The 27,906-nt window shown below is 43.1% G+C and overlaps 1 protein-coding gene across 5 annotated transcripts in view; it reads left to right on the top strand.

The window, feature by feature from the left end:
- RALY (RALY heterogeneous nuclear ribonucleoprotein) overlaps positions 1-27,906 on the top strand; it is a 212,211-nt gene that overhangs the window by 172,701 nt on the left and 11,604 nt on the right. For all 5 annotated transcript variants that reach the window (XM_083508266.1, XM_083508265.1, XM_083508269.1 and 2 more), the window contains 3 exons: positions 767-1,030; positions 9,179-9,251; positions 26,867-26,914. In XM_083508266.1, the coding sequence (XP_083364392.1) occupies positions 775-1,030; positions 9,179-9,251; positions 26,867-26,914 (377 nt within the window). In that variant the 5' untranslated portion in view covers positions 767-774. The remainder of the gene's footprint in view (positions 1-766; positions 1,031-9,178; positions 9,252-26,866; positions 26,915-27,906) is intronic.

The following is a 27,906-nucleotide window of genomic DNA, read 5'->3' as shown; positions in this document are numbered from 1 at the left end:
AACTATGGTCGCCTCCACACCGCGAGAGGGATTCAATGTTATGCTGTTCTGATTGTTCCACCAGCACAAGAATTTCTGCTTGCTTGATGGAATGACCCACCCCCTCCTCTCCTGTGCACTCTTCTCGGGGTTCTCCTGACAAGATCTGGGGGAGGCATGTGACCACATGGGGCAAAGAGAGGGGGTAAACGCTCCTTGCACTAGCAAGAGCCCTTCAACTGGCTTCTGTTAGAGTGCCAGTTGAGTTGAATATATTTAAAGCATATGGCTGCCCCCAAAGAATCCTGGGACCTGTAGTTTACTCCCTCTCATGTCCCAGTACTCTTAACAAACTCCAGTTTCCAGGAATCTTTGGGGAAAACAATGTGCTTTAAATGCATGGTGTGGTTGTGACCTATTTCTTGTTATTCTGTAGTAAAGACACCAAGAAAGGGAATAGTTCTCTCTACTGATTGGACCTCTTTCCTAAATAAGGAAAAACAACCTCCACAATTCAGAGCCTATACTATAAACCTAAAATTAGGCCTGATTGAGGTCTCAGGTGCCACAAGACCACTGTTCCTCAGGCTTTGTGAGGATTTAGTTTCTGCATGAATAAGACCTGACAAACGGGCTTTGGTTGTCACCAGTTCACTTTGTTCTCTGCATATTTTTGACAGAACATTTTGCTCTAATCCCATGTGACCACCGTTGCCTGGCGCCACCAGGCTCTTTTCCTTTAGGATGTCGGTGCCTTCCTGACCCTCCCTATATCTTGCCTACTCAGGTGTCAAGATGTCACTGAAAGTGCAGACGAGTAACATCACAAACAAGAATGACCCCAAGTCCATCAACTCCAGAGTCTTCATTGGGAACCTCAACACAGCAGTGGTCAAGAAGTCAGACGTAGAGACCATCTTCTCTAAGTACGGCAGGGTGGTGGGCTGCTCTGTTCACAAGGGCTATGCATTTGTACAGTACTCAAACGAGAGGCACGCACGGGCAGCTGTCCTGGGGGAGAATGGGAGAGTACTCGCCGGGCAGACATTAGGTAAGGACTCGTTGCCTCTTTCTCTAATATCCTTATTTGGAACTTGGTATGTGCAGACTAAGGTGGATGGGGAACCCTCGGAAAACTGAAGGTCCCTTTGGAACTGGGGGAAGGCCTCTCCCATGTGAAGTTGAAATGAATATCACAGAGTTTTGACTTTTGCATGGAAAGTTGTACTCTTGACATAGAACCTTGAGTTGCAAGGCTAGGAAACCTATGCAAAAATGTGCTCCTGAGGTTGTTTTAAGAGGACTTATGCCATAAGCTCCCTAGCCTTGGAGGAGGCATGAAAGAAAATAGCTTTGGTTTCAGAGGAGTATTAATTTCTGCAGCTGATCCCCTCTCCTCCTGTTCAATAAGCAGCGTCAAGAACTAGCCTGCTATTTGTCGAGTTACTTCGCATATACTCCAAAGCAAATGTTGATTTGCGCCCATTTGCTTTCTGCATAAGTAAAACGTCCACACTTTACAACCTTATACTGCAAATACATGCCTCAAAGAGAGGATTACATTAAGGGGCAGTGCTTACATTATTACTGTTGCTATTATTTATTAAATTTGTATACCGCCCTTCGTCCTTAGATTTCAGAGCAGTTCACAACATAAAAATACAAGATAAAAACACAAAATACATGATAAAAACAAGAACAACCCTCCCAAACCAATAACCCTCCCCCCAAACATATTTAAAAGGGTTTAGGATATTCATCAGCCAAAGGCCTGATTGAGGAGGAATGTTTTTGCCTGGTGCCTGAAGGTGTACAATGAAAGGGCCAGCTATCAACCACTTAAATAACTGATCTGGTGCCTTTTAACTGATAAATGAATTAACTAATTAATTGATTTAATTAAATCTGCATATTATAACTAACATTTCAAAAAAGAAGCACAATATTGCAGTAAACAAAAGTTACCGTTCAATGTTAATAAACTTTTATGCATTACCTGTATAGCAGTCACAGGAAATCTAGCCAAATAGCCCCAAAAATAGGTTAAGTCTCTGCTTCATTAGCAGCCTGACTTATTACAGGGGGCCCTTGCTGATTAATCAACTAACATTTTAGTTAATTAATTTGCCAATTAAGCTAACTGCAGCCCTAATTTAAAGGCAGCCAGGAAGCATTAGAGAAGTAGGCCAGCCCTTCTTGTAGGTCACCTGCCCACCTTCTTCTGCTGATTCTGAGTCTTTTGCAACTAACTTGGGCCTATTAGGGGCAATTTGTTGCAGATCCGTTTTGAGTCTTTGCTGCAAGACAAACAGATGTTCTAAAACCAGGTGTGTGGGTGTTCAGGATTTCATTTTCTGCAGTGAGGCTGCCAGCTGCTGAACACGAAGTGATGATGATGTTTGCTTGTAGTATGCACTACAGCAGCACCGAGAGGTCCCAAATCAAATTAGGCACCTAATGTGGCACACACTGTGAAAAATGCAAAAGGCTTATTCTCAGTGCTTTGGTGCCATGATATGTGACCGCAGCCCCCAATTGTTCACATATTACAAAAAGCAGCCCATCTACCACTAAACAGCCATGAATGATCACGCAGCGCAGGAGAGGCTTTTAATCATAAACTACTAGAAACGAAAGAACAGTATAAGCTACCAAATTTCCTTGGGGATAATCCTGATTACCTGCACTGCAAACATAACATGTAAGCAAGCTTACTGTGGAAAATATGTCCTGATGGAAGTGGTTACTTCACTTAAACCTTGCTTTCATTGAAAAGTCTGAATGCTGCATCCAATATAGCTCATTATTGGTATATGCTCTGTGTTAATACAGTAGGTGTAATACTTTGCCCAAAGCCCTTGTTACTGTTCAAAAGTGATAGAATCTTCTCATTCAGATCACATCTGCTTCTCTTTAAACTCCCTAGCAGCTCAGTACTACAGGTTAATTTTCTGAGGTCTCTGGTTGAAGGATCTCAAGTAGCACAGCTGGGAAAGCCTGGGAAATTTTGAAAGGGTCCATGGCTCATTGGTAGATCACATGGTTTGCATACCCCTATTGTTCTACCCGGACACTGAGGTCCAGCGCCGAGGACCTTCTGGGGGTTCCCTCGCTGCGAGAAGCCAAGTTACAGGGAACCAGGCAGAGGGCCTTCTCAGTAGTGGCACCCGCCCTGTGGAACTCCTTCCCACCAGATGTCAAAGAGAAAAACAACTGCCAGACTTTTAGAAGACATCTGAAGGCAGCCCTGTTTAGCGAAGCTTTTAATGTTTAATAGACTATTGTATTTTAATATTTTGTTGGAAGCTGCCCAGAGTGGCTGGGGAAACCCAGCTAGATAGGTGGGGTATAAATTATTATTATTATTATTATTATTATTATTATTATTATTATTATTATTATTATTCCAAGGATTATAAGGTTCCATTCATAGCGTTTCTAGTTATAGCATAATGGGCCCCATCTGATAAGCTCAGCAGCCATTCTGAGTTAGATGATACAACTACTGTGCCAGAATTATACCTTTAATGTGCCCAGCCAGATACTGCTAGAAAGTCCACAATCAGAACTTGATAACTGTTGTTTATACTCAGAATCTGACTATGTCGTTTTCAGAGGTACTGAGTCAACCCTCCTCTGCACATTGGTGCATGAAACCACCCACATAGTTGCCTTTTCTGCTAGAAATGCGCAGAGCTTGCTCTCATGCCCAATAGCAACTATAGAACTGGACCACTCACTTGCTATTGCCAATCAGTATGTACCTGTATAAACACCCGTACAGTTGAAAGAACAGCTCTTGAGTTCCCCAAAGTCGGAAAGGCAGGAAGCTTCCTCCCAATGCAAACAGTAACTTTAAATGGGGGTTTTGTCATCAATAATAAAAGGAAATATGAGTTAGAGTCACCCTCTTTAGGTTGATTCATTCTTAAATCAGTTAATCTCTATTTCATCCCATCCTTAGCTATTCTGTCATCTGAGTATTTTAAACCAGTGGCAAGCAAGATTAGATTTTGCCCAGCTGCATCTAATATCCCTACCTCTTGGAAGGATTAATGATCCCTGTCTCCTAGAAGGATCATTAAGAGCAGGGCTTTTTCTTTTTCAACCAGAACTCGCTGGAACTTGGTTCTGGCACCTCTCAGGTGGGTGCCAGTGCCATTAGAAGAGAACAGGGGAGGCTTTCATGGTGAGTTCCAGCACCTCTTTTTCTAGAAAAATAGTACCAAAGAAGACACATTTCCCTGGGAGTAAGCCCCATGGAACTCATTTTTTAGTAGACATTTATGGGATTTCACAGGAAGAGAAAGAACAATGGGTTGGAAAAGAAAGAGTTCAGCTAATCTGACAGAAATAATTTTAGGCAAAGAAGAAAATTGTATTTTTCTGTTCAAATGAATTAATAAATGTAAGGTGGAGACATAGAAGGCAAGAGAAGTAGATATTCTTAGGTCATGACCTGAAACTTAATCTATTTTTGGAAAATACTGTTCCAAGACTCTTTTAATGTTAGTGATTTCTTGCAAGTCAATGAGGGGAGATCATTTAATATAGTGAGGCTGAGAGCTGAGACATAAGTGACACCAGTTCAAACCTAAGCATGTCTACTCAGAAGTAAGACCTATTGAATTCAGTGGTGCTTATTCCCAGGTCAGTGGAGTTAAAGATTGCAGCCTAAGGTTCTTTCACCAGCCCACCTTGGGTCTTCTGGCAAGCATAAAGTATGTTCCTTTAAGTGGTTTCTGAGCTTGTTAATTGTGTTCACTGTGAGTTTTGCTAGTGACTGTCTCTTGGGAAAACTCTTTTGAGAGTTGGATTTTGTTCATGTCTATGCTATGCTTTTCATTGAATTTTTTTTTTTTTACTCACTTTCAGTGTCTCTTGAAATCTTTGATTTTTAAGCTCATGTCAGAGCAATCCAACCAGATTCAGGTGCTGGCAGCAGAACTTTCTGCTTGGGTGTTTTTCACATACTGTATCTTGTTTCCCATAGGGGTTTAGCATTAGTTTACCAACTGCAGGGGGAGAAGGGTTTGAAAGTTTACCTGCTAGAGGCATCACAACGATTTGGGGAACAGGGGAAATTGCACACACACACACACACACACACACAGAGTACCCCCACCTTCTTGGTTTTTAAAACAGTAACATTAAATACAAATGAATTAAACATAATATGTACCTATGGATGGAGATAAATTTAATTCAGTTCATATTTGCAACTGAATTACCTAATTTTCACTTTCTGAAACAATACACAAAACACAGCCATCCTTCGAAATTCATCCTTGGCTGAATTTTGTGATAAAGTTGTCCAGGCAAGTAACATGTGCAAAAATGCATGCATTAAAGGAAAGTGTTAATAAAAATGCATATATTGGTGAAAATAACATACAGAAATGCATTGTATTAGGTAGAATTGCTTTGCAAAAATATGTACAGTGAGCAAAATTGCATACCAATTTTTATATTTATGAGAAATTCCCACTGAAATGCCGATGGAACCTTTTTTAAAAATCAAGATTGCAAGATGATGTGGGAATAGAGAGAACAGAACTTAAGACTGGAGAAATGAGAAGCTGAGAGAATCCAAAAAAATGATATGCTTGTCCACTCCTAAATGTAGCTTGGCCCAAACAAACCATTACAACGTGGGCTGCACAATAAGGTGGTTGTGCCTTTCTGCATTTTGACTGGTATTAGGGAAACAAACTTTCCACATTTGTCTGAAACTTCCCCAGCCAATGTACTGTAGGGTCCACCCGCAATAGTGACAGCATCTAACTCGGTATCTGTTTGCTTGAAATGAATTGTTTCTTACAGTAACATTTTTATTTTTGTATGTGTGCAGTGCTTTGAAATGTCACCCGCTGAGCAGCTCTTGTCACCAGGCATAAACTGAGAATTGTTGCTGAAGATAGCATTCTCCATCAGAAATTGGCATTTTTGATCTCCCAGTAGGTGGTGGCGATATTGAAGGCGGCAGGAGTGCTAGACACGCCTGTGCAGAGGCCCAAAACCTATTCCCACCCTGTGCAAAGTCTGGCGTAACAACCTGAAATGAGAACTCAGAACATTTTGCTATCCTTTTAGAAAACAGATATTGCCATTGTATTATAAATCCTCCACAGACACACACACACACACACACACACACAAACCAGTGTGGGGCGTGTGGTGGGGGAAGCAGTTCTCCAAAGCAACACGCAATGCTCTCTGGTTATCACCTTATTCTTATGAAAACCTTAAGCAGAACTCAAATGCAGCTTGCAATTTATTTTTATTTATATGCTGCTTGGGGGGGGAAATTAAGCCTGTAAGACCTGACCCCACCCCACCCCCACCCACCATGGCCCCCTCCACCTCTTCCCCTTTTAATAATAATAATAATAATAATAATAATAATAATAATAATAATAATAATAATTTATTATTTATACTCTGCCCATCTGGCTTGGTTTCCCCAGCCACTCTGGGCGGCTTTCAGCAGGATATTAAAATACAATAGTCTATTAAACATTAAAAGCTTCCCTAAACAAAAGCTTCATAATGTAACACTAATTTCTCAACAAATGAAGCTGATCTGTAGAAAATGTAACTTGAAAAAAAAAGACATTGCACATATTTTTGTAAACCAAGAAATCTTTAATAAAAAATACTTTTTTTAGAAAGCCTGTAAGCAGTTTACATAAAATAATATGAAACCTTCGCAAGAAATAGCAATGAAAATAACAAGACTTTGGAAACTGACATAATGAAATCGCCAAAATGTAGGTAAAATCAAGAGTTTCAAAAAATAAAATGGAATAAAATTACAAGTCTGGGTAGGCTTGTTTCAATAGGCACTGAAAACAGCTCTATGACTGGGCCTCCCTAATATCAATAGGCAGGGAGTTCCAGAGAGTAGCTGCTGCCACACTTGCAATTCCTTGCAAGTGCAGAACAAACATTATATGGAATGTGTAAAAGTGCCAGTTCTGCATATAAAAGCAATTGAGTGGGCACATATGGGTAAGACGACCCTTCAAGTAAGCTGGTCCAAAGCTGTTGAGGGCTTTATATACTAATAGTCACACCTTGAATTGGGTGCTACTTTGCATGCATAACACCAGGGACAGGGCTGCAATGAATGGCCCCACTCATGTGCTCGTCTTGCCTGCGAGTATAGCACCTCACTAGGACATGCGCTTCTTCTGTAGAGCAGCAACTTTGCAGTGTTTCCCCCAAATCCCTCATAATCTCTGTTGTGTCTCCCTGTCATGACACACACAGGCACCCTTATCATGTTTTAAGTCTCCTTAGCTTTGGAAGGAAGAATGCCTGTGATCTGTGGTGCTGTACCATTGTGCCAGCAACTTCCCAGTGTGTCGGGGGTGAGGTGAAGCCGGAAGGGCCTTGTGGGGTGTTTCATCAAGCATCCGAACATTTTTCAGAAAACAGGATGGCAGGGTACATCACCTTTCCTTATGCTTTGCTTTTAGAAAGCGGTCGGCATCTTTGTTCACAGAGTTACTTTGTTTGGTTTCCATGCAGAAGGCGAAAATTTGTCACACATTTCTATCCTCATGTATATCACACACCCCTTCAGTTCAGAGGTTTGGGAATGAACATTTCCTTGGCAGATCAAAAAAGCATCGTTCTCCCCCATTGTGGGAGTTGAAGACTGTCCATGAAATCATGCTGGGTGACTTCAAACATGTGTCTGCACCCAGCACAGCCTTTAGCCTCACCTGAATGGAAGCAGGCTCAGAGGAACACAACTAACATCTCCTGTGTGCTCTATATTTGGCATTCATTTTACAGGAGGATGAAGGTAGACAATGACTATAAGCTGAGAGCCGTGTAATGTGTTGGCTTGGATCCAGAGATGTTTTGCACAAGCAGAAAGGCACTTCTGCATGAGCAAGACCGGCTGGCCAAATTCTCCCCGTTCTCCTTCTGACTCCCTGTTCCCAATCTCATGCTATCCCAGAGGCAGGGCTGGCTTGCCCGTGAGGTGGGCTTAAGCCTTAGATGACAGAATCCTGCAGAGCAGTGCCCCCAACCGTGCCCCACCCGCCACTGCCACTGCTGGAGAAGGGAGGAGGAATGGCAGCGGCTTCTGGCAAGATCTCACTAAACTCTTACTTGACCTCCAAGATCTCACCAGAAGCCACTGCCGTGCAACCCCAAGAAGTGAGGCTTCCCATTTCACTGCAGGTGGCAGACTAGGATGGGCCACCTGTGCTTAGAGGGTCCCTCTGAGACACAGAGGCTGGGGGAGCTATAGTGCAGGAATGAACAAGGAAATCCCCATTACATGAGTAGAGTTCTGCTTAACAAGGTGGGGAGAATAGAGAGAGGGAGACCCATTTCAGTTATGAACAAGAAACCATGGTTTGCTGTTGTGTTACACGAGCTACAGCAAGCTAAAGGTCCGTGCTGTCCATCCTTCACTTTCATTCCTCTTTTGCACATGAGAGGAGGAAATAGAAGTTTCACTCCCTGTTTCCAACAAGCCACATTTTCAATTTCAGGTAAAGATGCACCTCTTTGCTCAGGCTTTTGAGGAGAAGCAAGGTGTATTGGGCGTCTGAATTTCTGTCGCTGCTAGTGGTTTTATTTTTAACTAATTTCATTTTGGTTTTGTGCTGTTTTGATCATATTGTTTAGATCTGATCTTCCAACCATGCGTGCACTCCTAATCCTTTGAACTCTTTCCCCTTCTCTCCTCTCTTTTGTGAAAGCTAAATTCAGGAGATAATCTTCACAAAAGAGTGGAGGGGAAAGAATTCACAAGCGCTAGGAGTGCAAGATTAGGAGATCAAATGGCCTTATATCTCTACCAGTGCTTAGATGTTTACTAAACTGTAATCATCTCAAATAGGTTTTGGCAATATGGAAATATATTTACTTTTATTTAATGAATTGATTAGTCACTTAAAAGGCAGGTCCTCTGACAGCTCTAGCTGACATATTTGCTGCGGAAAACACCCCAATATATACATATACATTTTATACCCTTCACAAAAGGAAAAAGGCTAGTACCTCTTTGTATATGTTTGTTTATTTGCAGGTATGGAAATAGCATAAAGGTATGCAAATAATAGTACAGATGAAGCTTTTTTAAATTTAAAAAAAGACTTTGATACAAAAAAGTATGCATAAGGGATGGGAAGAGAGCAGTGCAACAGTAATTCCAAATTGTTATTTGCTGCAGATATAAACATGGCTGGAGAACCAAAGCCCAACAGACCCAAAGGCCTGAAGAGAACAGCATCCGCCTTATACAGGTAAGTTCTGTTGTTCTGATTCCCACCTAATGAAATGAATCTGACAAGCGTGAACAGGGATATTCAGGAAATACAGTCTATATATGTCGTGTTGTATGGGCAGGAATGGGGAACTTCAAATGCAGCCCTCCAGGCCTTTCTATCTGGCCCTAAGGAGTCTCTCCATCCTGCATCTCCCCTCTGCCCCCAAGCTGCACTCCTCATTAGTCCTACTTCATACCTTCTTTTAATCCATTTGCTTGGCTGAAACACAATCCAGAATGCCTCTTGCTTGCCAAGGATGGAGCAGAGGGGTGTGTAAATGGGTGCAGAAACTAGTTTACTGCACAAAGGTAAAATTCATGTTTGTTGCGCCATCTGCTTTCGCCTCTGGCCCTTCCCACCATTGGTATGTGGCCCCTGAAAGGTTTTCCAGACAGGAATGCAGTCCTCAGGGTCCTACCCAATAGAATATGGGATCCGGTACAGAATAGGGGCTGACTCATTTTTAAGCCCAGGTTTTGTCAGGGGCTGGACTGAGGAGGAATGGTGGGAGCTGCCTCCCCACTTTTTTCCTGAAGCTTCCCAAGGGCAGGAGGACAGTATTGATTTAGAACTGTGGTTTGCAGAGGGGCATAGTCCAGGGGGGGGGGGAAAGCTGGGAAATACTAGTTGAGGAACAGCTAGAAGAGGAAACGCCAGGAGAGAGTCAGCTGGTAGATTCAGTGTCCTTGGAAAGCATTCCTGATCCCCCTTCGCCTAAGACTAGACGGCTTTTGAGAGTGATGGAACAGAAAGTGCAGCGGCAACAAGATCAGATTACCCGACAGAGAAATGACATAGATTAATGGGGATGGAGGGGGTGAGCCTTTACTGGAAGCAACACCATATCTAGAGAGATATGCATTCCTTTGTCTCTTGCTGTGATTATTAAAGAAGCTGACTGGTAAGAACGCTCCTTTTGTTTGATCTGAATCCCCGAAGCCGGACAGGTTTAGAGTTTGCTCTCAAAACTGCTGTAAGAGTTTTGTTTCCCCATTAACCAGGGGGAACCATTTTGGGTTTACAGCAGTGGATATCAAAGGGGGGATTACTTGGGGAAGGGGACTCAACTACACAGGTCAATTTATAACGTAAAAAATGCATTATTAAAAAATCTGACATCAGATGGTGCTGTAGAGCAGAATCCAAAGTCAATGGCAGATTGCCTTGGGAGCGGGTTCCCCCCTCCCCCTGTAACTTTTTTTTTATAGCGTTTTTTATATCTGTGTAGAAACAGTCTAAGAGGCAAGGGGGTGGCAGCAGGGTGCTGGAGGTATAAATAACTATCGGACATTGAAAAGCCAGTATCAGTGGATCAAGTTTGTCCATTTAATTGAAAAATATTAAACTACAGTGGTACCTCGGGTTAAGTACTTAATTCGTTCTGGAGGTCCGTTCTTAACCTGAAACTGTTCTTAACCTGAAGCACCACTTTAGCTAATGGGGCCTCCCGCTGCCGCCTCGCGATTTCTGTTCTCATCCTGAAGCAAAGTTCTTAACCCGAGGTACTATTTCTGGGATAGTGGAGTCTGTAACCTGAAGCGTATGTAACCCGAGGTACCACTGTAAATAGTTTTAAATGTGATCAAGTGAGCACATGGAGGAGCAGGGTAGTGGACGTCAGGTGAGAAAAAGTAAATGAAAATGGTAGAGAGAAGTGCAGGAGGAGGAATAACTGGTATGTGGAAGGAGCAGGAGAAAGAAATAAGAGCAGGTAGGTTTTGGTTTCAGCATGGAAGAAGAGGGGAAATGTTGAGCAGAGTGTCAGGAGGTGGAGAGCCAGTAGCAAGGCCCTAACAGAGCATCAAGATTGGAGGAGGAGAAGTGCTGTGAATTTCTATGGTTGGTATAGATGAGATGTGTGCAGCATTGCTGCTTAGACAAGAAGGGACAGAGCATGAATTTACAGTGGCTGAGATCATCAGCCACACACTTTTTTTGTTCTCCACCAAAGGCTTTCAGCTGTACCTGAATATGAGTGAAACTATCAAACAGAGGCACTGAGCCAGGGGTGTGGATGTGCGGGGAGGAGAAAAGTATGTTAGAAGAGCGGGACAACAGGGACAAATTGAAGGTAACAACTGCAGCATCTATGGAGCAGGCAGAAGCAGAGGAGGAGGGGAGGAGAGATAGTAGAGGGCAATGTTTCAGAGAAGGCCACTGGCTCAATGGAGAGGAGCTCAGGGAAGGAGTGGGGGGGTATAGGGAGGGTGGACCGTGTGTAATGTTGAAGAGTCTAAGATGGTGATTGGGCAGAGAGAATCCCACAGCAGAAATGTCAGATACAAAGCAGTTCCAGGCAAAGGCAACATCAAGAGAGTGCCCAAAGCAAAAGCACATGCTGGAGGAGTTGTTTGGTTTTTTTATTCCTGTTCAAAAGGTTGCTTCCTTATTGGCTAAGTGAATATGTGGAATTATTAGGAGGGGAAAGTCAGCATTCACTTTACAAAATGTTCTCTTTCAGCTGTCATATCTGTCAAATACCAACTGCTATTGTGCATGAGCTACCAGTGTCACTTAATGTCAATTATCAAATACTGTTCAATAGCAAACACTTACATTAAGTACACTATGTTTGATGCATAATATTAGAATATTCAGTCATCAGAATCCCCTGTGGGAAGTTCTGAGGAACATTTTTTTGCCAAATCAATTTTGGCTTGTTTCTCTACAAAATTACTCCTCCTCGTCTCTGCAAATAAATTTATTTTTTGAATCAGCTAAAGGGTAACAGATGACTGCTTGCCGTTTTTCTTTTTAAAAAAAGGTGTATATTTAATTTATATGCCACTTTACAGCTCTCATCAAATTATCAAAATAAAACAAACTAAAAACAATTCATTGTAAATGTAACGAAGTTGAATAAGGCACCCCTAGCAAACTGTGGACTAGTGATTGCATGGTAATAGTATTTGCCAACATACACACATGCATACTTTTATTTGTATGCCGCCTTTCCATAGTTCAAACCATGCACAAAGCTGCTTACGACATGAATAGAAATTGCATAATTGCAAACATAACAAAAGTAGTCATATTCCTGTCTGTATGCTACAGATTACAGGCGCCAATGTGGTTTGCAGTCTCTCCATATTGGAATTGTAAGCGCCAAATGGACTTAGTCAGCAAACTCAAATTTCATTGCAGTTTGGAATGGAGGGCAAGGTACACAATTACCGTATTTTTCCCTCTATAACACGCACCCAACCATAACACACACATAGTTTTTAGAGGTGGAAAACAAGAAAAAAATATTCTAAACGAAAAAGTGGATGTATGATTTTTGTGGTTCATGCTGTGGCCACAGACATGTGATCTGACGGTGAGTTTGGGGTAGCCCAATGCAAAAATCCTGAGGATCCATGTGGATCCATGCTTTGTAACCATGTTTTTGCACCACTGCGGCCCCAGGCAACAGTGGGTGCATGATTTTTTTGGTGCAAGCTGTAGCCATGGACATGCTATGTGATCTGATGGTGAATTTGGGGTGCCCCAGTGCAAAAACCAGATGATCCATGTGGATCTGTGCTTCGTAACCACGTTTTAAGTGGGGAGGGAAGGAAAAGCACTCAAGGGACAAGGAACACGCGTGGGGGGTGTGGAGAAGGATGCTGCTAATAATGCAGAAGAGGGGTATAAGAGGAGAAGGCCCCTCTCCTCTCCCGCTTTGCTCCTTTAAAGGCTCTGCTTCTCTCCCTCCTCCCCGGCTCGCTGAAAAACTTTGCTGCTATTAAGCCAGCTGAGTGGGGAGGAGAGAGGGACAGAGAGCCTGCTTGCAAAAAAACTTTGCTGCTATTTAGCAAGCTGTTCTCTCCCTCCTCCCCGGCTCGCTGAAAAAACAGCTCCGGACTCATGTAAGCGGCTCCTCTCCTCTCCTGCTTTGCTCCTTTAAAGCAAGCAGGCTCTCTGTCCCTCTCTCCTCCACACTCAGCGGCTCTTCTCCCGCTTTGCTGTTTCAAAGCGAGCCACGGAGGAGGGAAGGAAGGGGAACCATGGATCCTCTGCTCACGACTGCAGCAGATCCCCCCACCATCCGTAGGCATTCGCTCCATAACACGCACAGACATTTCCCCTTACTTTCTAGGAGGAAAAAAGTGAGTGTTATGGTGCAAAAAATACGATATTTGCTGGTATAATCGTGGTGCTAGTCCTGCAAAGGTATCAAGGGTTCTTCAACCTTGGGTTCCCAGATGCTGTCAGACTGCAGCTTCCCTGATCCCTGATCATTGGCTAAGCCAGCTGGGGATGATGGTGTTGTAGTCCATCAGCATATGGGAATCCAAGGTTGAAGCCGTCTGCTTTAAGGGAAGAAGATGTGATCACTTTTATCCATTTTTTTCCTGGGTTCCCAAAATTGATAGTTCTGCATAATCATTGTGCCAATATGGGAGAGGTAGGGATTTTGTGGGTGGGGAACAATCTCCCCATCTCCCCTAAAAGAAACTCAGCAAGCAGATAAACTCTGCTTTCATCCTTTGCCAACCTCTGCTTCTTAATAATACTCTTGTCAATATAATCTCTTCCACTCTGCCTCTTTCATCGTATCATTAATTCAGGTAAAATCTTAGTAGCCCCTTTAGCACAGCTTATGCCACTTTGAAGAAGCCCATCTGAAGATTAAAGGGAAGTCCTGGCACTCTTGTTTTTATTACCCACCAAGCTTTCTTCTCTGCCCAGGCTGGTGTTTTGGCCTCATCTTAGTTATTATGTTACCTTCAAGCAATGGTACACACATCAAACACTGCTGTATCACTTGTGTTGTTAAGGGAAGTACGGTGGGGGTGGGAGACCAGGGAAATCATCTCTAATAGTAAATAAGAAAGGGGGAAATGGTGCGCATTTAGAGAGACAAGGTGAGAGGGTCTTTAGCTGCTTCCCATCAGAACTCACGGAAATATGAGCACAACACAACATCTTCTTCCTGGATAAAGAGGGGTTTAAGTTCTGGTGGAAAGGTATGATATTTGGCAAATATGTATGAGTTGCCTTATACTGAGTCAGACCATTGTTCCATCTAAATCATTACTGCCTACACAAACTGGCAGCAGCATTCCAGGGTTTAAGATGGGAACATTTCCAGCCCTACCTAGACATGTCAGATATGGAACCTGGGACCTTCTGCCCTCAAGGCAAATGCTCTGTCTCTGAAGTACAGGTCTTTTTCCAAGGGATCAAATGCCCAGATAGGGCTATAATAGGAATCGGTTCTCCATTAGACAGAGAGCCAAGCCACATGTGAACAAAATGCCTGTGGTTTGTGAGATGAACCAGCCTCAGATTGGGTGGTAGGGAGAGGAGTAAATGTGCAGAGGGGAGCAGGCGTTTGAAACTAGGGAAAGCTGAATTGAAAGATGTGGTGTTTTGTCCCTAAGTTGCTCAGGATAGGAATGTCCACATTTCTTGGATGCAAGTGACATTTACTTATGTACATTTTTCTAAAAAATAATAATAACCAAGATCTTTCAAGTTTCAAGTTTGTGGGCTACAAATAGAAAAGGGAGTAGTGCAAACGCTGTTATTTATCTTTAGACTTCAGAGCTAATAGATCAGTTGACTGAAATTGCAAGCAGAAGCATGAGATAAATACCTCTTCGCTTCTTTCCTTCTCTAAATGGCATCTGAATGTGAAGCCTGTCAGGCTGTAGGTCACTTTGGTGGACACAACACTGACCCCTTTATTTTTCTCTAGTTGACTTGCAGTGGATCAGTTGTGATCCACTGTTCTTTTTCTCTTGCTCATGTAGTGCCTCTTAATTATTTACTGGTAATTATCTACCAGGAGCAAACTAAATGCAAAAGAAGCAGATGAGTGCAAATTTGCTTAATTGCGTGATTTATTCACATGGCAGAATGGCTTTGCTTGACACAGATTTTGGGTCACCTTGGCACCAGCTTGTTTGTTTATTCTTTCACAGAATACATGCAGCTCCGAGTGTTTGCCCACACATTTCTTAAGGCTTGCTTATACGATCAGGCACAATGATCGTTATTTCAGAAGTTATCCCAGGGCAACATTCCCTTTCTACCTAAAAAAACCCACAAATTCCAGAGTGTTTCAGCAGCACACTCTTGCTAATAATCTGGAGTAATTTATAGGCCACCATAGGAAGGTTAGAACATAAAAAAGCATAAGAAGATCTCTGCTGGATCAGGCCATTGGTCCACCTAGTGCAGCATCTGATTCTGATTGTGATCTTCCAGATCCTATGGGAAGGACACAAGCAAGAAGGACTTAAGCACAACTGCACTCATCCCTCCTACAGATGCATCCTGTCTCCAGTCATGGAGGAAGAGCATAGCCATTGTGGCTATTAGCTGTTGATCACCTTGTCCTTCATGAATTTGCCTAATTCTCTTTTGGGGAGACCCAAAAAATATCTACATAGTGCCTAGGGAACAACTTGCACCTTAATATCAGCAAGACAAAGGTGATGGTATTGGACTTTTGGAGGCAGAGAGGAGAACTAGCACTGCTGTACATTGGGGAGGGCTGTGTGGAGAGAGTCTCTTCCTTTAAATTCCTAGGAGTTCATCTCGGTGAAGACCTTACTTGGAAAATCAATACAACCCAGGTGGTTAAGAAAGCCCAACAGAGACTCCATCTCCTCAGAGTATTGCGAAAGAATGATGTCAATCAACGGTTGATGATCTCCTTCTACCGGTCCACAATAGAAAGTGTCCTTTCATACTGCATCACGGTGTGGTACGCTGGTTTGACATCAACTGATAGGAAGTGACTACAGAGGGTGATGAATACAGCACAAGATATTATGGGCTGTCCCATGAATCCGCTGGATGACATCGCGGAAGAACGTTGCCTCAGGAGAGTGAGGAAAATTCTCAGGGATGATTCACACCCTGGCTGGCACTTTCTTGATCTTCTGCCCTCGGGCAGAAGATATAGAAGCATGATTAGTCACACCAACAGGGTAAAGAACAGCTTCTATCCGTGGGCTGTTAGGCTGCTGAATGAAAAGATAACAATAGGGCAACTGACTTTCAGGTTTGCGTCAGTAAACGAGGGGAATTAAGACTAAGAGAGCTGAGTGGGGGGTGCTCGTGTAATCTGTGGGAGTGTATGCCATAGTTTAACTATGAGCTGCATGAAGAAACACTTTCTTTAGTCTGTCCGAAATCTTCCAGGTTTTTTCCAGATGATCCCACCCATCCATTGGGGCGGACGGATGAGCCTATTTCTGGATCGCATCAATTCCATGTGTATTCATTCATACGTCTGTTCCATCCTACCTAAAGATTAATCGGTGAATCTTTGAAAAGTAATATTTAAATACATTTCTCGCAATCAAATACGTGTTTTAACTCAACATATGCATTTCTTTATGTATTTTGCCACCAAATACACTTTATTTGCATTTTGATGCATTCTTTTTAGTTGAGAAATGAACCACAACATTCAAAGTGGTGTAAAATGCAAAGGATGATCCATGTATTAGTCTGTGCACCTAAGTGCACATTAGGATGCTTCACTTAAAAATGTGAACGATTTTTTCCTCCTGCCCTCTGAATGCATCCGACAACTTCGGACGCAAGGTCATATGTTGAGACAAAATATATGTATAACTGCATACAGTGGTACCTCGGGTTAAGTACTTAATTCGTTCCGGAGGTCCGTTCTTAATGTGAATTTCACATGGATTAGAAATAGACTGACTTGTCCACCTCTAACTGGAGTCTAGCATCCCAATTCTAACCCTCTGTAAGCTGAAATCATATGCACATTTACATTGGAGTAGTCCAGTTTAATTAAATAGGGCTTACTTCCAAGTAGACATGCAGATGAGATGGTTGCGATGCAGGTTGGAAGCAAACGCCACTAAATTCCAGGGTTGTAATCTGCTAAGCATGGAAGGAGTGTTAGGTCTGACGTGACGTAGGTCTAAGTGGCAATTTGCAATTGGTCACTGACAGTCATTGCAGTGCTTTGCATTGTTTCTAGCTTCTGCTTGTTGTTGTGCCTGTGCTTGTGTTGTTGCATTTGTTACATGGGTGTCACATTTGCACCAGCCATATTTCTTAAAGCACATTTAAAGATTGCGGCTTTCCCCCAAAAGAATCCTGGAAATTGTAATCTGTTAAGGGTGTTGGGATTGTAATTCTGTGAAGGGTAAAATACACTATTAATGATAAATTAACATGTGCCATTAAGGTAAGATGGGGAATATGCAGGAGAAATGATTTGAAGGAGATATGGAGTGTGTTTGTAGAATTTGCACTGTTAAAACGTAAAGGGGTCAAACCATCGCAAGAGGTGTTGAAATTTTGGGAGGTTGGATAGTTACAATGGAATGGTTTCGGTGGTGGGGTGCACACTTTGATTCTTATTTATTTATGATTATTACTTTGTCAAAATAAAATTTAAAAATAGAAAATAAATTCAATTCCCGGGGTTCTTTGGAGGGAAGCCATGTGCTTTAAATGCATTGTGTGGATGTGAGATCAATTGCATGAGACAATGGAAGAGAATGGATTTCTTCTAAGCTTCCACTTCATTTCTGATACAATCCCAAATTTAGAACATCCTGAAAAAACATCAGGAATAAAGAAAAAGAAGAGGAATTAAAGATGTGAGCATAATCACATCTGATCTGTCAAGCATTAGCTAACAAGATGGGGAGGGGGGCATAGTTTCCACCCACCTACTAAAGAGACCTGCAGTCAGCCAGCTGTCTCATTCAGATCCCAGGTGGGGAAAGATAAAAGCATGGAGCTATTTCTCACATGGCCGGGCTTGATATTTCAGGAGTATAAAGGTAAATAGTAACAGTACACATCCCAGCACTCTCCTCCATCCTATCCTTTATTAATCCCTTCCCACTGGTAGAAGCAGCAATTCACCAGTTGAAACATCACAGAAAAATTTTTCTGTGCACACTGTCAAACAGACCAGAGAAACTGTGTGATTTCCACAAGCCTTTCAAAATAGGGACTTTGATCTGGGAGGTACCACAGGTCCATTCTTGTTCAACCTGTTGCTGTGAGGCTAGTGTGTCTCAGAAAACTGCATAATGAGCAGCTTGCTCATGCATGCAAGTAAGCCAAGTTACAAGTAAGTGAATTGTGTTGCAGTCTTAAATTGCAGATCTATACATACCTATCTGGGAGTAAGCTCAATTGACTATTGTGTGACTGCATCCGAGTAAAAATGCATCAGATTATGCTGTTAAAACCCCATTGAAATCTATAGCATTTAAAACATACTTAATTCTGGGCAAGATTGTGTCCAATTGCTATGGTTCTAATGGTAGTGAGTTGAATTATTCTGCCTGCTCTTAACAGGGGTATTTATTAGCACAAATTCCAAGTAATACTGGACACTTCCAGGCCGTTCTTATATTTGGGTGGGACTCAGTCTCATATCAGCAAATTTAGATTGCATAATTTAAGTTGGTTTGCCATTCCTGCACAACAAAACCACCACCAACCAAAAAACAAAACCCAGTTCAGACTGGAAAGTGTGGGATATTAACTGGTTGGCACAACGTTGTATAACCTCCCCGCAAACAAACCAGAATGAATGCTCAGTAAATAGCTGAACAGCATCTAGCCTCCCTGCGAAGTGTGGAAACAAACCAGGATAAATGCTCAATAAACAGCTCACCTGGAAGTGATCAGTGAGGCACATGATGCTTCAGAATCCTCCTAGGAGCCCTTTGCAGATTTAAATAGTGGAAATTAAAATCAACTAAACAAAGGGTCACCATAATGATGTGTGGCATTTGTCATATCATGTCTTTGCCCACTGGGGCTCTTTATTGAGAACAGTATGATTTATGACTGGATCAGTGTCTGCCACAGCCTTCTAAATCTCTGCATACAGCTAAGGAGCAGGAGACATTAAATTCTCCTGTCTATTCTCTTAAGGTGAGTTCCCATGCAGTTGCAGGGGATGGAAGAGGGAAACACAGACTATGAAGATACAGGTGTGAGAGTGGGTGGTATTGTACAGTTACAGCACATTGATTTTTGAGCCATAAACCACAGAGATTATTATTGCTATCAGCAGTGAATTCATCATCCCTTAACCATTAAAAGGGGGGGAATTATTTACTGCCTAACTGCTGCTTATGATTAAAGAGCCTTGCCTTGCAATCCTGAGCACATGGGGTGTTTCTGTGCAGCAGTTTATTGTGGAGTCAGGGCTGCTAGTGCACGGCCGTTATGGGTTTCTTTGCAGCATCTTCACAACATGCTAATCAAAATGCTCCCCTGTATTTCTACACACACACATACCCATTTAATTCAGATGTACCATTTTTGCAAGGGTTATTTTTTGGCAGAGGGTGTAGGGTACTATGGAAACAATAAATCCAGTTTAATTTGCTGATAATGTGGGATGGCATTTTGATGTGGATGACATAGTATGTTGCGCAAACTTTGCATACCACCGAATCCACGATAAACTGCTGTGTGGAAATGCCTATTTACTCTGAAGAACAGCCTACTGAACGCAGAGGGTTGTGCATCTCCAATAAAATTGCAGAGGATTGCAGCCATAACTCCAAGGCACTGTGGAAACACTTGACATGAGTATTTATGTTTGAGTGGTCTTTCTACAGTATCTGCAGGCAGTGCTTATTTCTGGGGGTACACATACCCCTAAATATTTTGTGAATCTTTGTACTTTTGTCCATTTACTGTATTTATTTCCCCCGATTTGAACTATGAAATGGTGATTTTCTCGAGTCAAAATGAGAGTACCCCCAAACATTTTTTTATGGGGGGGGGAGCACTGTCTGCAGGCATGGAAACTTCGTACATTATAAAATGAAAATGAAAACTGAAGTAACCAGAGTGCTCAGGGAAGCATAGGTTTCTGATCATATAGTCCCAACTTCATTCAACCCAATTCAAGGTGCTGGTTTTCACCTTTTGAGCCCTAAATTTGTGGTGGCCAAGCTGTGGCTCTCTAGGTGTTGTTGGACTCCCATCAGCACTCGCCAGCATGGACAAAGGTCAAGGATAATGGGAGTTGTAGAACAGCAACATCAGAAAGGCCGTAGGTTAGTCCTCCCTGTCCTAAATGGCTTTGGATCCTGGATATATAAAAGGAGCATCTACTCCTGTCCTGCATCAGTTACCAGAGACGGTCCCGCTTCGTGTTCCAGTGCTATCTAAGATGAGACACATAGGACAGGGCCTTCTCAGTGGTGGTGTCCAGAAATTCTTTGTCTGTTTTCTCCCTTTTTGCTGTCAAGCACTGCATAGCTGTCAAGCACTGAGACAGCACTGCATAGCATGTTCAAGGCACCTGGAGGCAATGCTGGGTTTGAGGGGAGCTCAGGCCTTGAGGATTCCCTCCAACTTTGGCACTGCACCCACCCCAGCATTTGCATGCACACACTTGCATGCCTTGCTTGGCTTTTTGTAGTCACACTGCTGTCACATAAAACACACTACTGCTGCTACCACCAGCTCACTGCTTCTGGCAGTTTTTCAGGCACTTCTGGTCCCAGGGTCCCTGGACTTATGGGGGGGCAGACGCCCTTTGGTCCATGGCACATCATCTGCTTTGCATGCAAAAGGTCTCAAGTAGAATGCCCAGCACTTCCAGGTAGGGCTGAGAATGTCCCCCCTCTGAAACCCTGGAGAGTTGCTATCAGTGTAGACAACTCTAAGCTAGATGAACCTCTGGTCTGACACTGCTTCAGGTGGCTTTTTATGTTCCTATGCCACTGAAAGCACTTGCTGAGAATTTAAATTAGCTTGGCAAATATAAGATGGGGGACTACATGGCTTGCTAGTAGTCAAAGGCTCTAAGGGTCTTAGCAGACCACAGGCTGGACAGGAGTCAAACGTGTGATGCAACAGCAAAAAAAACCAACCTAATTCTCTTTTAGGCTGCATCAACAGAAATATAGTGTCTTGGGAAATAATAGTACTACTCTGTTCTGCCTTGGTAGGATTACACCCGGAATACTGTGTCCAGTTCTGGACACAGAAGGATATTGATAAACTGGAATGCGTACAGAGGAGGGCGACCAAGATGATAAAGGATCTAGAAGCCAAGCTTTATGAGAAACAGTTGAGGGAGTTGGGTAGGTTTAGTCTAGTAAAGAGTAGACTGGGAGGAGATATGATAGCCATCTTCAGACATATCAAGGGCTATCACATGGAAGATGCGGCAAGCTTGTTTTCTTCTGCTCTGGAGGGTAGAACCCGAATCAATGGATCCAAGTTATAAGGAAGGAGATTCCAACTTAACATCAGGAAGAACTTTCTGAATGTCTGAGCTGTTTGACTCCACCAGGAGGTTCTGGACTCTCCTTCATTGGACTCTTCATTCTGGACTCTCCTTCAAGCAGAGGTTAGATGGCCATCTGCTTTAGTTGAGATGTGTGCATTTCATGGGGTTGGACTAGATGACCCTCGGGACCCCTTCCATCTCTATCATTTTGTGATTCTTTGCTTTTTCTGATATTATTAAGCATCATTATCATGTTCCTACCAGTGATTTGCGGCTTGTTTTATGAGGGATTTTTAACTGGTTTTGTGTGCTTGGTTGGTATTGGGATTTCCTCACTTCTGGTTAAAAAAATAAAATAAAATCCAGGGGAGCAGAGCTTAGCCAGGTTCAGCTTCCTTGGGAAGGAGGTGACCAGAAGCCTACAGTGTTTTGTAGTATCTGAATTACAAATGTACAGACAGAGCATAGGTGGAGGCAGATGCCTGAACACCCCGTCAGGCAGCCAAAGCCACTTCCACACACCAGGTCTCCAAAGTAGCGGCCCCCCTCTGCCAAGTCAAAACGCTTCTAAGCTGACTCTTTCACTGCAAAACTCCAACTGCAGTCTCCCCCATTTGTTCCCTTCCACAGACAGACACACAGCTAGATTACCTCATCCTTACCTAGGGTGATATGCCCCCTTTCATAACCTTCCATCAATTTTCTAGCCAGAACACTGCAGAGTGGTCCTGTATCAAGAAGCAATGTTCTAACAATTAGCTCCCATGGAGACAGAGCACCCAGGCTAGTAACTCTCCTTTTGTCAAATCCAAAACACTGCCCAGGTATGACCTTAAGGAAACCCGCTAGGATAGTCCTATTCACTGATCAGAACCGCATAGCAGGATCTGTGTTTGTTTTGATGATTTCTAACCACCTTTAGGATTGTATTATGTTCTCGCCCTTCGCTTAAATTAATAATAACACCAGTGGATAGCTCATTTTACCAAAGAACATACACATGGTGCCTGCCTATTCCCCTTTGTCTGATACTCTAGTCTAGGATGCTTTTGTACAATATTGTAACTATTACTATGTTTATTTTGACACTCTCAAGAACTCAGGAACTGAATAGGTGGAGGCTTGGCTGGAACCATTATTGGTCTCATTCCAACACCAAGGTCACTTAAACATAAGACCTATTCACTAAAACATTTTTCTCACAAGGAGGGTGGCTGCCAGATACAGCTTTTTTTGAGCTGCTTGCATTGATTTCCCTCCCCACTGATTATTGGATTTTATGAGAAGTGGTAATTTTTGCGATTTTTTTTTTTACAGTGTATGTTGTATGGTCATTTTCTTTATTGTCACCAGCCCTAAGGTCATCTGATATACAACTGACAGAATTGTAGAGTTGGAAGGGACCATGAGGGTCATCTGGCCCAACCCCCAGCAATGCAAGAATCTTTTTGCCCACTGTGGTGCTTGAAACCATGACCTTGAAATTAAGTGTCTCATTTGGAGCAAATGATTCAGCAAAGGAAACACAGCCCAGAATAACTAAGGAGATAGTACAAGAATATTTGGCTAGATTAGATGTATTCAAGTCTCCAGGGCCAGATGAACTGCATCCAAGAGTATTAAAAGAACTGGCAGATGTGATCTCAGAACCACTGGCAGTCATCTTTGAGAATTCCTGGAGAACAGGCGAAGTCCCGGCAGACTGGAGGAGGGCAAATGTTGTCCCTATTTTCAAAAAGGGGAAAAGAGAGGACCCAAATAATTACCGCCCAGTCAGTCTGACATCAATAGCAGGGAAGATTCTGGAACAGATCATTAAGCAAACAGTCTGTGAGCACCTAGAAAGGAATGCTGTGATCACCAATAGTCAGCATGGATTTCTGAAAAATAAGTCATGTCAGACTAACCTGATCTCGTTTTTTGACAGAATTACAAGCCTGGTAGATGAAGGGAACGCAGTGGATGTAGCCTACCTTGATTTCAGCAAGGCATTTGACAAGGTGCCCCATGATATTCTTGTAAAGAAGCTGGTAAAATGCGGTCTTGACTATGCTACCACTCAGTGGATTTGTAACTGGCTGACTGACCGAACCCAAAGGGTGCTCATCAATGGTTCCTCTTCATCCTGGAGAAAAGTGACTAGTGGGGTGCCACAGGGTTCTGTCTTGGGCCCGGTCTTATTCAACATCTTTATCAACGACTTGGATGATGGACTCAAGGGCATCCTGATCAAATTTGCAGATGACACCAAACTGGGAGGGGTGGCTAACACCCCAGAGGACAGGATCACACTTCAAAACGACCTTGACAGATTAGAGAACTGGGCAAAAGCAAACAAGATGAATTTTAACAGGGAGAAATGTAAAGTATTGCACTTGGGCAAAAAAAATGAGAGGCACAAATACAAGATGGGTGACACCTGGCTTGAGAGCAGTACATGTGAAAAGGATCTAGGAGTCTTGGTTGACCACAAACTTGACATGAGCCAACAGTGTGACGCGGCAGCTAAAAAAGCCAATGCAATTCTGGGCTGCATCAATAGGAGTATAGCATCTAGATCAAGGGAAGTAATAGTGCCACTGTATTCTGCTCTGGTCAGACCACACCTGGAGTACTGTGTCCAGTTCTGGGCACCACAATTCAAGAAGGACACTGACAAACTGGAACGTGTCCAGAGGAGGGCAACCAAAATGGTCAAAGGCCTGGAAACGATGCCTTATGAGGAACGGCTAAGGGAGCTGGGCATGTTTAGCCTGGAGAAGAGGAGGTTAAGGGGTGATATGATAGCCATGTTCAAATATATAAAAGGATGTCACATAGAGGAGGGAGAAAGGTTGTTTTCTGCTGCTCCAGAGAAGCGGACACGGAGCAATGGATCCAAACTACAAGAAAGAAGATTCCACCTAAACATTAGGAAGAACTTCCTGACAGTAAGAGCTGTTCGACAGTGGAATTTGCTGCCAAGGAGTGTGGTGGAGTCTGCTACTTTGGAGGTCTTTAAGCAGAGGCTTGACAACCATATGTCAGGAGTGCTCTGATGGTGTTTCCTGCTTGGCAGGGGGTTGGACTCGATGGTCCTTGTGGTCTCTTCCAACTCTATGATTCTATGATTCTATGATTCTATGCTGTACCAACTGGGCTATTTGGTTGTTACTATTACTACTACAGTGCCTGGCGTGCTCTGGTCCATGGGGTCACGAAGAGTCAGACACAACTAAACAACAACATTACTACTACTAATACCTAAAAACATAAAACACCCCAGGTTCAGATAACAAGGCGGGAAAAGACCATTCTTTGAGCTCTTTTAAGCTGTTGCCCATCAGTATACAGTAGACAGTGCTGAGTCTTATGGACCAATGGTCTGGTGATCCTGCGTGTCTCCTCTGAGCTGCCTATAGAACTCCCAGATCAAGCATTGGACTATGCAGCTGTTCTGCTCTAACCAGCTTCAGTGATCTTGCCAGCTTGAATCAGTCAAACATGGAGGCCAAAGTGTGCTCCTCATTGTTCCGTTTAATAACTTTTGATAGCTCTGTTCTCTGGAAATGTGCCAGCCTTTCTCTGAGATTATGAGTAACCCAAAGGGAAAGGGTTGAGTTAAAAAGAAAGAAGTTGAAATGGATGCTTTCAGCCTTAAGACTGAAAGCCTAATAGGTCCCAGAACCCTTTCCTCGTTCTTTTTGTCTGTTTCCTGCCCCAATGGGCTTAACTATGCAGACTCACATTGTCGTTCTAAAACGAATAATTAATCCGCTATCCACCCAAGACCTAAACGCATCATTAAATCAATGTAGTCAAGGCCCACAACCTGTTGAAACACCCTATGGAACATGGTGAGAACCAGGAAGCTACCTACATATAACCATATCCCTTGGTGATTATTACCATCAAGGTATACTATAGTATACCAAATTATTTACTGCTACTTATTTACAGGAAAAAGGACTACAGAGTATATTTGCTGCCTTTATGTATCCTACCTTTCTTCCATGGGGTTGTCAAGCGCTCAAGGTGGCATGTATGAGGGATAGAGATGTCAGAGAATTCAGAGGCAAACAGAAAAGGAAGTAGTTTGTTTTCTGCAGTTTTTAAAAGAAATTAAACCCAGACCTTCCTGGTCCAAGTGCAACAGCAGGAATGGGGAACCTCAGGCTTGGGGGTGAATGTGGCCTTCCATATCTTTCTGCCTGGCCCTCAGAACTCTCCCTAGGCCGCACCCTCACCCCCACCCGCTTTTTTTTTTCTTTTTGCCTTCTTGGTATGTGTCCTTGAACTGTGACGATGCCTCTCACTTTGCTTGTCTGGAGGATCTATTCTACAGTACAAAGGTTGTAGTTGTACAGTTGTTGGTTTGCCCACTTTTGCCTCTATCCCTTAGGCTCTCCTACCACTGGCAGGTGGCCCTTGGGAAGCTGCCCTGGGGCTGAAAAAATTGCCCCATTGCCAGCTGTACAGAGACTCAGGCAGCATAAGGGGCAGGGGGGTTGCTCCTGTGGAGCAGTGCGAGGGGCCGAGCATTAAATCTCCGGTGGTTTTTATTCTCCTGAAATGCCGCCTCCACGTCACTGGGAAGTCAAAAATGTCAAGGCAAAATTAAAAATTCCACTTTGAGCCGACCTTTCAAACTGATGTGTAGCTATATGCTCCTTTTCAGCAGGAAATGTCAAAGCTTTCCATTTCTACTATTCGCCAGATGGATTCATGCTGAAAGTTTTCTTCTATCAAGGGTTCCTGCATGATAGTTTCATTACAGTGTATAAAATATCGCTCAGGGAAGAGAAAAGGGAAATGGCGGGTTATCAAGGCAGCCGCTGGCACTTTGATGGTAGTGACTCCACCTCAACTGTTCTTGACAGGTGCTTACGCAGCCCCTGTCTCCCCGTATCCTGACCCCTCCAGCTAAGAACAGATTGCCTTCTAAAATGATGCCCATTTATCTTTTGGTAGCCCAGCTAACAATAACTGTTGGTTGAGCCTCTACGTCATTATAACCTCATGCTACTATAGCTCAAAGCTGGCTGCTTTACATGATTTCCTGTGGAAGGCCTGGTTGTGGCTTAATTCTGTGCAAGTTGGGTGTCCTGCTGTGCCAAAATGGTTCTGCATACAGTCAGGGCATTTTTTTTTCTTCCAAATCTGCAAGGCTAAGTTCTGCTACCTCATAAAGCAGGAATGGGGACTCCAGCTATATTCTGGGGCACAGCTATTGGACACTAACTCCCACTAGGCCTAACCAGCATAGTCTAAGGTTCAGAAATGGTGGGAATTGTAGTCCAGAAACATCTGCAGAACCACAGGTCTCCCACCCCATGTTATAAAGGCTGTGACAAGCAAATAGAAATGGGTGGGGATAGTATAATACTAACTGGTTTTCTTTTGTCTACAGTGGCTATGAATTTGACTACGACTACTACAGAGATGACTTCTATGACAGGTAAGCAGATTGAAAGGACCAAGTGAAACACCTTGAGTTGAGCTGGCAGGAATGGAATAATGCATTTCTGGGGCTCTGAAATAAGTGCACTGTGTTAATTGCTCTGCATTCAGCTGATGGGGATAGTTTTAAAGTCACAAGAGACAAATCCCAAACCCATCAAGGAGGAGGAGCATAAAGGTGTACCATGAATTCCTCCCATGGTTGCAAAGGCATTCAGGGATGTGACTGGGAACAGCCCTTGGTGCTTTTAAAACTCAGGTTTCATGTTCCACATCCACATGCTTTTTTCATAATGCCCATCTTCCTGCTCTCCCTCTTTCCTGCCTCCCTTTATTATTCTTTCCCCTGCTCTCTTGGAGTCGTTCACATACTTCCCCAGGTTGACATTTCCCCAATAGGTTCCTGAGTGCTCTTGTCATCTAAGTATCCATAGGTTTGCTAAAGACAAAAAAAGTATTTTGTGCTCAGAAAGTTCCTTCTTGTCTGCCTACATGTGCAACTTGAATAAATACCATTGTACCTGCTTCTGTCTGCATCTCAAACTGCATGGTATAAAAGGCCACAACTTTCTACCCACCAGAAACGTTTATGGATAGACACTAAAATGAGATAAGGAGCACAGGTTAGGAAGAACTGGGCTTGTACGTCAGTTCTCAAGTCCTCGGGAGTTCCTAAATTAATTCTAAGAGTGGAAACATTAAGGTGTTTTAAAAATGCATTAAAAGTCACAGTCTTGCAGGCTATAGTGATTTGTTAAGTAAAAGTATTCTGTGTGCGGTTAACGGCATTGGTTTAGCGAATGTGTCTTCCAAAACCTTCGTGATCAAATATCATCCCTAGCCGCTGCTTTTTATCCCAGGCAATCTAGTGACTGGCATGTGTGGATGGAATGCTAGCTACCCCTAGAGGCAGTAAGGGAACATTGTCTCATGTTCATCCAAGTTTGTTATTGGTCTGAATGTATTTCGCCGCAGTCTGGTTCTGTGCTG

Source organism: Podarcis liolepis (genome assembly GCF_965112155.1).
Source record: "Podarcis liolepis genome assembly, chromosome: 6".
NCBI lineage: Eukaryota > Metazoa > Chordata > Lepidosauria > Squamata > Lacertidae > Podarcis > Podarcis liolepis.
This window is presented reverse-complemented; position numbering and strand designations above follow the sequence as displayed.